This window comes from Atractosteus spatula, chromosome 4 (genome assembly GCF_055471065.1).
Source record: "Atractosteus spatula isolate fAtrSpa1 chromosome 4, fAtrSpa1.hap1, whole genome shotgun sequence".
NCBI classification, from domain to species: Eukaryota; Metazoa; Chordata; class Actinopteri; order Semionotiformes; family Lepisosteidae; genus Atractosteus; species Atractosteus spatula.
Window position 1 is genome coordinate 66,581,674 of NC_142709.1, and position 13,389 is coordinate 66,595,062.

The following is a 13,389-nucleotide window of genomic DNA, read 5'->3' on the forward strand; positions in this document are numbered from 1 at the left end:
CCTTCCATTTGCCCACAATACCTCTTCTATATCATGAATTATGCAACCTATTGAGGTCAATTTTTTCCATTAGGAAATCACCTGCATTTTATTTTCTACTGTTGTTCTTCTATCTTTACAGAAAAGAGAGCCCAAATGTTGTATGTTTCTTCTTTCTGAACATCAGTCACTTGCCACATTGCTTTGAGCTACACACACATACTGCAAAACAGCAGATTCCCTTCTGGGAACAACAGTAGAGTAACAGCAGGAAAAACATTGCTTCAGAAGATGAAACTGTGTCAAGGTGCAGCGTGATTAATACAAAGTCACACTCCTAACATATAATTAGGAGTCATTGAGGAGTTGAGTCGTTAGCTTAAACAACTTTCTTGTTCCACCTCTCAATTATTAGTATTGTTCTGCAACCTTAGCCAACTTTAAATCATTTCAGTCATGTTGTCACATTGCACCTATTGGAATGAATGCATTCAGTTTGAAAAGGACAAAAGATGACATCAGTGCAGACATACTCTTCCAACATGCCCAGTTATCTAGCAAGTTATCTTCGGATATCGTTTCAGGTCTCCAAGGACATACAGCAAGTTCAAGCTCCAACTAGAGGAGAGGCGTGTTCCTCAGCAATGACAGGCATCCAGGAAGAGGCAGGTGTCATCATTTCCATGGGAGCCAAGAGAGAGCCCTGGCCAGGTAATCTCGGCACTAGCACTAGCCCTGAAGGTGCTGAGCCAGCCACACAACAGTCGGCCAGTGACGCGACATGGGGTGAGAAATTTAAGCCGTTGAGCTAAATGGAAGAAATCAAAAACCCTCCAAAACCAAAGCCAGTTCTAAAATAACTTGCAAAGACAAGATTCGGCATCTGGCGTCAGTTACCTGTGTTGCGTACACAAAGCCATTAGCAGGGGAAGCCCTGCTAATCTGCCCCTACTGATAGCTTTGTCTACACAAAACAACGTTCTTTATTATTTTCTGAAACTTTACGCTCCCTTCTCTTCCAATTAATACAGATATCATTCCTTACATTTTAATGTTGTGAATGTAGCTTTACTTTTTAATGACCTTTTAATGTTAAAGACCCTGTTAGGTAATGATATTGGCACTGATGGCATGTTAAACCATGCACGCCATGTAAAATACTTTAAAGCACATAGATCAAAAGTCTTACCCCACATCATGGCTGCGACCACAATCTGTGTTCAGATATCATCATTTCTTACAAGTGCTAGAAATAAGTCCTGTGTACAGCAGACTGACCTAACTTAAATGTTTATTTGCAAATGACATTATGTATGGACATTCAGGAAGGACTGTGGTGTACACAGACCAGGGCTCAGTCATGATCTAATGGAAAGTGTATGGAACAACAGGACTTTAAGTTACATACCAGTGTGCGTTTCACTCAATAACTATCACCCACACTGTGAAGCTGCGAAATACATTTACTTCCAATGGAAGCAAATGCAAATTAAATAAGCTGCTTGCAGATAAAAATGGACTGCAATCTTGATGAATTTGAAAATGTATTCAACTGTAGCAGCTCTCTCTAAAGACGCATTATTTAAAGGAAAGGAGAAAGTAATTTCCCAAAGTAGAGAGGAGATAAAATGTCAGGTCTGAAGAAACTGTACATTAAGAATTCGATGCCCAACAGGGACCCTGAGATGAGACTATCTGGAATATTACCAGAAGGGAAATGTCTGGTATTCAAGTGCTTCTGTGGTCATATGCAGAAGAATTACAGCACTATGCAGTCATAAGAGTCATTGAAAGTTACCAAAGTTGTTCAGTTTCTGATTTTAAAGCACAGATATGTGCAATACTCTTGAAAAGAGGGCCGCTGCCTTTAATCCAAGTAATAATGAATCATTAAACACCTTTGAAGTTGACTGATGTTATCACTTTTTGTTGTGAATCTTTTTGGAAGCCAGGTTATGTGCATCTTGAAGAAAGATTATTAGACTGCATTTTTGAGCCTCCTTTCTATTCAAAGCTGAGTGGCCAGAGATTCTATAATTCATAATTGATATAAACTAAGTAAAAAGAACTAAGCACCAAATGGGTATGCTTTTGTATTAAACATATATGAGGATTATTAAAATGTTTTATGAAGTCAGACTCACAATCCCATGATGCAAAGTCAATCCAGTGCAAAAGTGTCATTGCAAAGTGAGCAGTAAACATTATTAGAAAAGTCTCCTTCATTCTTGTTTTATTCACATTAAAATATGCTAAGGGCAGCATTGTCCATACATTCGACTTCCTGCCATTTCAACAATTTCCAGTCACAAACTAGATAACTGATCAGGCAGATAACTTTTAATATTAGAAAAAAAGGAAAAGCAGCATCTTGTTAAAAAAAAAAGAAAAATATTTTTTCAGATCTCATCCAGGTCTTTTACCTGGATAACAGCTTAAATAAAGAAGAAATCATCTGGATAGATAAATAAACATTAGAAATCACACATACATTAAGAGTTTAAAAGGTACAAATTAAATTTTGTTTGAAATAAAAAAGTGACTTAAGCTTTGAAAAGGTGATTAGTCTAAAAAGTTTCACTTTAGCAAAGAGCTCAATGACACATGGTCATGCAGAACTTCCAGGGAACTTGAAATTAAGTTAGAATTGCCAGATTTCGTTTAGCCAGGCTTATGCTAAATTAAAACAAATACCCAATTATACTGTATTGGACCTAGCTAATACTTCACACAAAATAGAATCGTGCAATTGACTGGACCCTCATTTTTTAAATAGAATGACTACTTAGCAATAGTACTCAAGTGCCTTGTAGAAGGCTACAGAGGGTGTGACAAGGCTTGATATTTAAGAAAGTAGACATCCCAAGGTTACTGTCTTTTCTGATCATGTAAACAATGTTCAAGAGGGATTGGTGCATCTGTCTCCTGCATCAGTTCCTATACAGTTCTGTAGAGCTCTGCCCATATTGATTAAGAATAACAATATATTAAATAAAACTCAAGTGTCCACCACAGAGACGCATCTCTCAATGTAAACAATAGCTTCCGCTGTTTGCATTGATTTTGTCCAGCCAGGTCCAGAAGCGTTCCTCATTTACTGGTATTGTAAATAGTTTTTCAAAGACTGAGGAAGGGGTAGCATTTCTATTTCATGCAGTCGATCTCTGCCAAGGGCTAGGCGAATTGATCTCCGGCACAAGTCCATTAGGGGAAGAGGCTCCGCTGGAAAGAGAAAAAGAGGAAAATTACTTTTGGGATTCTCCTTTGCCGTAATGTCAAATCTGAAGAGCAATTCTATGATTCTGCAACCAATCATGTCAATAACTTACATCCGTTTATTATCAGAAAGTGTTATTTGTGGTAGGGGCCATGGCAAAATGGATCCTACCCCAGACGTGGTGCAAGGTGCAAGACAAGATTAAATCCTAAATGGAAGACCAGTCCATTACAAGGCACAAGGGGAATTTAGAGACTCCAATTAACCTAGCCGGCATGTCTCAAAAACTTGGGAGAAAACCAATGTTCCTGGCAGAACCATGACTTTCACACATTGGCATATATATTCAGAATATAATTTAAATGCTCTTGGACCACAATTAACTAGACAAAATGAGTCATGCAGTGTTTGTTGTGACATTAGTTCTCATGAAAAGAAAAACTCTCCCATACCGTGAAACCTTCCCTTGTTCAAATGTGGCACAGAACTGCACATTTAAGAAAAGCCCTATAGTACAGACCTTTGTTTTTATCTAAGAAGCATGCAGTGGTGGACAAGACGTAGGGTAAAGGTGGACTTCTGAATCGTAAGAATACCTCCCTACTTGTGTCCGCTTTCCAAGATCTCCAGGGAATACTCTATTTGCACAAACACTTAACTGGCATTTGGTTACAAGCAGGTTGGAATAACTGGAACACAGACAGCAGTGAAAAAAGGCCTTATGTGTTTAGCCAAAAGAAAAGGCTCCTAACATTCTTTATAAAACGGTAATCAAAACAGACTGTGCAAAAAAGGGCCTTTTCAGTCCCTGCACTTGGCAGACAGTGGGCTAAACAGTAACACGTCCCTGTTCAAGGCATTTTCACAGGAAACCTGAGGTTTCCTTTCAGGCTCCAGTGCTAACCAGCAAAAGAAAATTACACACAGTTGCTAGCACACTGCTGTAATGTATACAATATGGGTGCCAACATCTACAGTTGTCCCTGTTTTATAGGTCTTGCTTTCAAGCATTCCTAAACCATTAAGCAAAGGTAGTTTCTAAGTTTTCTAATGCTTTCACCCTTGCCACATTTCCCAGAAAAGTACAATGAACATGATGTTCTTTTGTGTAACCTTAAAAGGTTTCTTCTGAATCAACCAGGGTTCAGATCTCATGAAGCAGAGATCTGGTTCACAGGCCAGCAAGATATTTAAGTCAGCATACACTACTGTAACCAAACTTGCCAGAGACATTTTAACATGAACACTGATAATGCTGGCATATTTCAACAGTGAAGTGCAATAACAGTAAAGATCGGTCATAATGTTGTGTGAGCTATTCAATCTCTTCTGTGTTTGTACGTTTGTAAGATGTGCTCCTTATGCGATTTTCATAATTAACGGATTGTGCAGTCTAATCGCTATATTCTCTAATCGTAATTAGAATTATAAAGAAGTTCAGTATGGGTTATTTTTTCCCCAGATGTCAAACACATTCTGACCCGAGGTATGAATAAAAAAAAAGTTAGGGTTTTTAATGATACATTCTAAAGTTAATTCCCCCACATTAGAAAATACTAATATAACACCACCAAACAGAAACTTAGAACAATAACATAAAAGGGCCATCAACACTCTATGAAGAATACACGAAAAGCAAGCAAGCATTGCTATTCTGTCATCAGTGGGATGTAGCAGGATCAGAATGAGAATGCCTATGCTGTAACAGTCATCACTATTACAGCTAAAGCTCTTTGGAAGACAGACATTTGCCATCTACTGAAAAAGACAGATGTATTGTGGAATATAAATCATTACTGCAGTATTAATGTGGCAACTATAAGGCCCAAGGGGTCTTGATCACTGAAGCGACAGCTGAAATAGGCCTACAAAAACAGAGCATAACTAAAAGCGCTGAGACTCAAAATTTAACAGACTAAAGCAACGCTTTGCATGCCTGACTAATGTCCCACAAAAGAAGTCTTTGTATCTCAATAAAAAAAAATGTATGAATCAGATTCCTACAGCTTTTGCTCCAAATATTATCATGTTGTCTGGGACTGTATGCTTTTCAAATCCTAGATTCAAGGAATGAGAAAACTAAAGATGAGCACAGAGCACCCAGGAGTGCAAGGACGGACAGGAAGCACATTACTGCTCTCCCCTGGACAGGATGACGACATCACAGGGTCATGAAGAAAAGAGAGAATTTTGAACTGGCAATCAAACCCAGACTGCATGTATCTGGGAGGCACGTGGAACCGGACTACCCAAACCCCATACAAAGAGAGAAAACATGCAGATTCTCAAAACAGACCCAAGGCTGGAAACAAACCTAAGACCCTCAAACTCTGTCATGCCACCGTGCCATTTAAGATGGGGGGGGGGGGGAGAAACACCACCTTGTTGGTTATGCAGGCAGTTGGAAAGCAGATAATTGCCTGAACTCATCTCCTGGGAAAATGGAAAAAAACAGAGAGGACTGCGTATGGGAAGGCACAGACCACAGGGCTATTCTGAAACAGAGGGCATTCTTTGGTAATGGGAGACCTTGACATCACAGGTCAAGACCTCTCCCATTATGAAGGAAACCTCAAGATTCTCCACCAGCATAGCCCACCCACGCAATGTTGAATTCGATTTTTTAGGTGTTTTGCAGGCACAAACAAAAATAAAAGTCAAATAAGGATAAAAAAGAAAATCAGGTAATTACGTTTTTTTTTATTTAACCTTTAACAGTTGTTAAACACACAGAAAACAGCAGTCACAGCTCCATACTACTGCATGACAAAGCATTTGATGTGATGGTGCCACAGTGACAGACCTAGCCCAGCACAACATCACTGAGGTGTTACTAATACAGCAGCAGAAGGTAAAGGTTATTTATATAAATGAAGTCTACATATAATAATGCTCTCCCATGTGGTACCAGATGCAAGATCAAGAAAAAAAAGCATTTAACTCATTACCAACTACAAACATTTTAGCAGCTTCACTTGATTATTTCCTCACATATGCTAGCATTTTTCATATAAGCAATCCGGCTTATATGAAACAATATTTATAAAGCTCACCATGCTCATTACTGGTCTGAGCAGAAATAGCAAAATGCTAGAATCAAGAATACAGTTATTTCTGGCATCTATAGTTCTTTGGTTTTTTTTTTTTTGAAAAAGAAGTCTCCAAAGAGTAACAGATGGTAAAAGTCTTGCACAGCTCTAGTGAGTCCAAACTGATAAGAGCCACGTTGTGCCACCTGCAATTATTGGAATGGACAGATGACAGGCAGCTTTAATAATAGATGACACCATCCTTTCATAAGCAATAAAACAAAGAAAAACAGTTTCTAAAATTACATTTGTGATAACCATCTGTTTCAGCTCCATTTACATGGAAGAGCAATATAATGAGGCCGGTTATTGTCATACTGGTGCGAAGCCCTCTGTCCAGCTTTGCTGAGGAACAAGTCCTTTTCAAAGCTCTGCTCAGCTTTCTTCACTATGTTGTTAATGAGATCGAACCAAGGTAAATGCCTCCTCAACTAAGAAAACATCAAATCTGTTCTAAAAAAGGGTCTTTACACGAGTTTGCAGAATCAGCAAGACCTTTTTTAAAACAGAATTCAGAGAACGTACTAAACAGCGTATGCAATACAGGGAACATATTTCTGCAATGTTGCATACACATTTTAATACACGCGTGAACACACCTGAACATACTCTGAAGCCTTTATTGTATAGTCCCTGGGACAGGAAGACACCAGGCTGACGCATTAGAGCAGTGAGGGTCAGAATGAATTCTCCATTTTTTCCTTTTAACCTTTTCATTGAAAAACAATGTACACAGAAAAAAAATTAGAAAAACATTTGTAAAACTAAAACACTTCATAAAAGAGAATGATGCAGCTACAGGTTGGGTTTCATAACCAAGTGTGGCCAAGTGTAAAATGTGTTCACTGGAAATGTATTTTTCTTCTATTGGCTTTGTTCTTGTAACCCATTAATTGCAGTTTACCGTACCTAGACTAGACATTACTGAATTATCCGCATCTTTTTACATTAATTCCAGTACTCTTACTCCAGAAAGACAAATGTGGCTTCCAATCCTTAAACTAACTTTACACATTCCCCCAGCTTTCAAAAGACGTGACATTCATTTCAGGATTTTGATTTTCACACTTCCCCTGGAATTCTTCTCCTATATTTCCATTTCTCTGGACACTCTCACATTTCGTTTTCTTTTGTTTTTCCTCTCTCACCATTACAGTGTGGAATTAACCTCAGTACTTGTTCCTTGGCAGCTCCTATGCTGACACAGCTCCCCACTCAAAATTAAAAATAACCATTTCTGTGGTAATTTCAAAATGTAAACGTTTATAATCCAGTCGAAAATCACTGCTTATTCAGACAGATTCATAATTCTTAGAAGTCGCCTTCACGTTAGAAGCAAATAATTGAAAAAATGCTGTAAATCAGTAGAATTAGAAGCAGTGTTCGATGGGGTAACAAAAAGCAGTCATGTTCTGCAGCAATATTCAGACAGAAAAGGATATATACAGCTATTTTCATAAATATATAGATAAAAAAGGAACATCCTTAAACCCAGGTTATATTTGACGCAACCAGTATAGTAAGGTAAATGCTTTATTTTTAATTTTATTGAACATTAAGGTTAAAAACTGACAACTTACAAAGCGCTGCAGAATTGGGACTATTGATTTCTCTCTCCTGTCCTCAAAGCTTCAGATGAAAGAACAGCATATTGGACAAGGCACTGAACAACAAAAGGACATGTAATCCTCAATCATTTCTCTGAAGTGCTTTATCTTTCTCAAAATGGATGTCCCACAGGCTGGCTGTGCTCCCTTTAAAAATTATACATTTGGATGGACTTGGTTTTTTTCATCATTGGGCTGAATCTGAGAAAAAAAATCTTTGATCTAATATTTGAGTAAGAGATCAAATCAGCTTTTTAAAAAAAAAGGTAGAAAGAGGTACTGCATTATGAATTCATCTATCCTGCTTAACACTGCTTGAAAACCATGTAAGGGATAGTAGCCCATGAAGGAGTTTCAAAAGTCAACGTACAGGACCCGGTTTTAAAGACTTATTGAATGAACCTTTTTCCCCCAGTAAAACGGAAATCATGGAGTATTGGCTGAATAGAAAACTATGGTGCTAAAATAGCACAAAATCTGCGACACTAAGCCTCTTACGTTCCTTGAGTTTAAAGGGGCTGCACAAAAGAAGCTAACACATACAAGTCAAAAACCTTACAACATAAGATGGTTCATGCACCTAAGCCACAAACATGAACTAATAGGTTAAGCGCTGCAGCACAAGGCTACAATTTGAAAATAGACCAGAGTAGTTCAGATTGCATTTACAACCCTCCCCTTTTCAAGTTTCAAGCCCACCATCTCCACATTTCATGCCATTTTTAAAAATGGCAACTCAGAACTCGGGTGAGAAATTCCAGTTTCAAATGTCAGTGATATTTTCAGACAAAAATAAATTTCTTAACATGACTACATAGCATACCCAAGTGTTGCCCTTAGTTTATTGGTGATTGGTCACAGTGTGACACAGAGCACTACTCCCCATATAAAAATACTGCACTGAGCTTTGCAACACAGCTTCATTTAATATTACAGACCTTTCTGATTATCACAAATTCAACCCACACTGAAGTAATGCTTGAAGTCGGAAGATGGCTTAGAATACACTGAATTACAATTTTGAAGACAAATCAAAGATTATGATGGACCTCAATCTAGCACAGCATACATCCTCTGTTGTATTTCAAGTACTCTAAATTCAAGTTAAATAAAACATGTCTGGCAAGCACTGTGGCTTCATTAAGTAATGAAAAAGAATGGCTGGAAGTTATTTCATGTTTTTTTTTGTGTGGGCACTTCAGAATTTTCCCTGATATGGTTTAGTCTAAAAGGGATTGCTTAAATTATTTTAGCTCATAATCTAGTATCTTGCTGCTTTGTGCATTACTAACGATTGAAATGCCCTCCATTAAAATGTTATCTTTGTAGAACACTTGTTTAATTACATTCTTGCCCACACCAGCATTTGTGTTTGCTCTACACGCACTGGCAAATCCAGGAGGTGATCCTCACGCAAGTCTCTTTGGAGCACCTACTGTATATGCATAAATAAGAAATTACTAGAGTACAAAATGTGATTTTCGGGCATATCACCTTGTACCACAACAATGAGGGAAGGATTAACATAAAGGGCTGTTTATGAGCAACAAATTTAACAGTTACTGTCACCTTGTGCTCTGCCATTCATCTTCTCATGCACTCCAAGGTATTGCATGTGTGCTTAATTCATCAGAGCACATGAGGAGATTGAATCTAGCTTTGGCTGAACATCTTCTGCTTTCTCAGCAGTCTACGAAATCTCCTGCCACAGAAATATTTCCACTCCACTCTTCAACAGTAAGAAAAGAATGTTTTTTAAAAATACAAACACGTGTTTTTAATATTAAGATACATTTATTTTCTATTTGCTTATTTTAGTGTAACCTACTCACATTGTATGTAGAAGGCTTCTTATGTTGCACCTTACAAAAGAACAGTATTTTTCAAGCACCTCTATCCTTGACTGAAGGATTGAGAAAGTAGACGTAAATTCTCCTAACCACATTTTTACAGATTGTACTGCAGAATTTACACACAGAAAGTGGATATTCTGTTTATTATTACTTGAGGATAATTCTGTTTGTGCCATTATTTTACTATAGATATTTTGAGGGCATAAGGCAATGCATCACCTGACTATAGATGGACTAGGATGAATTACAAGGTTTCAAGTGCAAATTTTAACAATATGCTTTCCTATGTCCCATTATCATCAGTCTTGTCAATTTATTGAGTTTGCAGCTTTGTAGACTTGAAATAAGTCAATTTATTGCACCACAAAATTATAGACTTCCCATCAACTAAAAGCATGCTAAAACAGTCCACAGCACAGCATAAATGTCAGTGGCTAAGACGGGTGACTTATACGATATATAACCTGGCTCGCTTATAATCACACTTGTTATTTCAGAAGGAAACCAGGGTCACGGAGGCAGCCAGCCAAAACCTACTAATGCAATTTTTTACAGCACTTGATTCACACTATGAGTACCAGTTTTGCTCCACAGACACTGAAAGCATGGTGGTGGTGAATTAGCACTGACTCATCATCCAAGACTACAGATCGAGTCCTTTCAAGTTACAGGACAAAAAAACACGCCATACTGTATCAACGAGAAAAAGAGCCAAACACAAACAAAGAAATCAAATTGTATTCATTGCGTCTTCTTCAATTCTCAGAAGATACCTATCCCAGAAGACAAAAATGAAAAAAGAAATTCTGGGAATACCAATTTAAAATCACTTTACTAGAAGGTGGAGAAATAAGTTTACTGGAGAAAAGAAGGCCAATATGGAAATAGAAAAATATCAGAAGGTACATAAAAAATTCCAGTTCATGTACATTGGTAAGGAAAGGGTGAAAACATCCAGAGACAGACAGTCCGTGCACGCAATGTGGGACAGACCTCTGAACCGCAATGCACTGGTTCAGACATCTATCATTTAACATAATTTCAGCCTTTTTGAAACAAAATTTAAGCATTCTTAGCTACATCCTCCCAGATCTACAATGAAGTGTAGATTACAAAGATTCAGATTTTACTAACAAAGACAATAATAAATGTAGAACCACCTTTAAAATTGCAACATTTCAATGGCTAAGGGCGACTTAACTACAAATGACAGTATATTACAAAATTAGCAGATATACTTCAGAAAGGGAAACGGAAAGATTCAGTAAAAGTTCTAGACAACATTTAGACTTTCCTGAGACCTTCATATCAGATTTCAAGTCAGAAACTACTACATCACAACAGATGGGATTGACTACATTTCTGATGCTCATTAATCATGAAACTTAACAAAAATGTATAGTTTAGTTCTGTGAAATTAAACATTTGATAAGGCCAAAAAGTCATTCATAACAAAATACTTTCATTCTTTATGCTTAGATACAGTGTAGAAGAACAATATCACATTAATCAGTAATGGTGTAAGCTGTAAAATGAGAAATATTTTACACTTTTGTAGGTAAGTATAGTCTTCACTCATTAATTGTAATACATGGCACTTTTAACTAAAAAACAGTCAAAACTTCAACAGGACCATATTTTTTACAACAGTTTACTTTTATGACTACAAACGTATCATCCTTCTCTTTATAAGCACTCCATATAACTGAGACTTCCCAACCTGACTTATCCAAAAAATGTTATTTTGTGTAGGAGCCAGGGATTTAAAAATGTGCCGGAGTGGTCAGGCAGTTTGCTGTGATGTTTTAACTGCTATGACTGGAGTTAATGAAGCCTCGCTCAAATTAGTATCCAAATACTATAGAAGGGATGGGAAACTAGGAGGTAGGGAAAAAAAACAGGCTACTTTCACTCTAGTCTTTTATTCACAGAACAAGACTAATCAGGGCAGGGCATTCTGCATGCGGTAACAAAACTTGAAATACAGCTGAAAGCTATATCTGATTTAGATAGACTAAGGCTAACATGGCTAGCTAGATTCTTAAGAACAATAACATGTTTTTATACAAACAGGGAAGACTTTCCAGTTATAACTGGAGCAATGAATTCAGCACAATTTGCCTTGGATTAGAGTGCACATAACACTAACCTTCAACATTTTCAATCAGATGGCTATAGACTTTGAAATAACCACTTTGTATCCTCACAACTATCAACTTGGCAATCATTCAAAACCCTCATTTATTATCACATTAATTCATTATGTAGTAATTCTTATTCACAACTACTCAGCGGAAAAGAAAGTGCGGAAGAAAAAGCAAACCCGACACGGTACACGGATCCATTGTCTACCCGCTTCATCCAACACAAGGCCATGAGGGAGCCAGAGTCCACCCCAGCAAACAGCAAGCACAAGCAGGATACACCCTAGACAGCACAACAGTGCATCGCAGGGCGCACAGAGATGCACACTCACACAAGAGCTGATCTTCCCAGAAGCCAGTTAACCTACCACTATGTCTCCTATAGGAAACTTACACGTACACAGGAAGAAACTTGCAACCTCCACGCAGAAAGCGCTCCAAGTCCAAACCATGGTGCCACCATCGGGCTCTCCACCGCTCCACTACGCTGCCCATGGAGCATACAGTGTGTAAAAAATAGAATTTTCGACTGCCTTTATTTATCTGAGATACAAAAATCTCTTCTCCCATGAGAAAGCCTTTGCAAACTCACCTCCAATTGAGGTATATTACTCGTTTCTTCTCTCATCCTACAGATGAGCAATTTAAAGGATCAATAAAATGGGCCTATGCATCATGGCTTCAAGGCAAAGGTATAATCATTAACCCATATTAGGAGGAGATGAAGACCCACCAGAGTTCAATATAAAAGGAGGGAGAATATTGTCCCCACAGGGGATGGTGAAGCTTTTCACAGAGTCAGCGTCTCTGCAGCTTAATGAGAGAGAAAGAGAGCTTTTAAAGCACCACCAAATAATTCATAAGAAAATGAAATGGCTGCAAAACAGTGGGTAGGATAACATTTTACACAGAGTGGTTCGTAACGTCTGAAATAAAATATTGTTTTTTTTAATTGGTATTATTTCTGGAATATAAGCTCCAGACATAACGGAAAGAGCTAATGTTTCAATCCTTTAATAGACTTTGTTGAAGCCACCCACCATAACAGTGTTTTCATTGTTAATCAGTTCAATTAAATTATTCTACACTGGAAGCCCTGGCCAGCTGAAAAGCCCTTCTTTTTCAGAAGGGGTATAAGAGAACTTAGTCTGAACAAAGATCATCCACTTAAGCACATTAATGTCAAATTGAAAGCATAGAAAGGCTTTTGTGTATTGAGGTACTTTTTTGGCAACTGGCTTTTTTACATACCAACATTTGCACTTTAGCACATATTTCTGTAGACCTACTAGCCTCTAGTGCAATAATTCAGTTATGGTATTCAGCGAAAAGCCGAAATCCTGCTCATTCAGGTTAAGATCTGAACCTGTGATTATGACACAGAAGATGTATCATTTTATTCATCTGCAATTGGCAACAGTACTAAGGCTAGTTTTAGTTTGTCTATCAGTGCTTCACATAGCTTAAAGGAAGACCAGGTGATCAAGTTAAGCTCTTAAG

At 37.8% G+C, this 13,389-nt stretch overlaps 1 protein-coding gene across 2 annotated transcripts in view; it reads right to left on the reverse strand.

Moving 5' to 3' along the window:
* Positions 1 to 2,196: 2,196 nt before the first annotated feature.
* Positions 2,197 to 13,389, reverse strand: part of LOC148836916 (SPRY domain-containing SOCS box protein 4-like) — a 44,777-nt gene continuing 33,584 nt past the window's right edge. For both annotated transcript variants that reach the window (XM_088913382.1, XM_088913383.1), the window contains exon 3: positions 2,197 to 3,201. In XM_088913382.1, the coding sequence (XP_088769508.1) occupies positions 3,074 to 3,201 (128 nt within the window). In that variant the 3' untranslated portion in view covers positions 2,197 to 3,073. The remainder of the gene's footprint in view (positions 3,202 to 13,389) is intronic.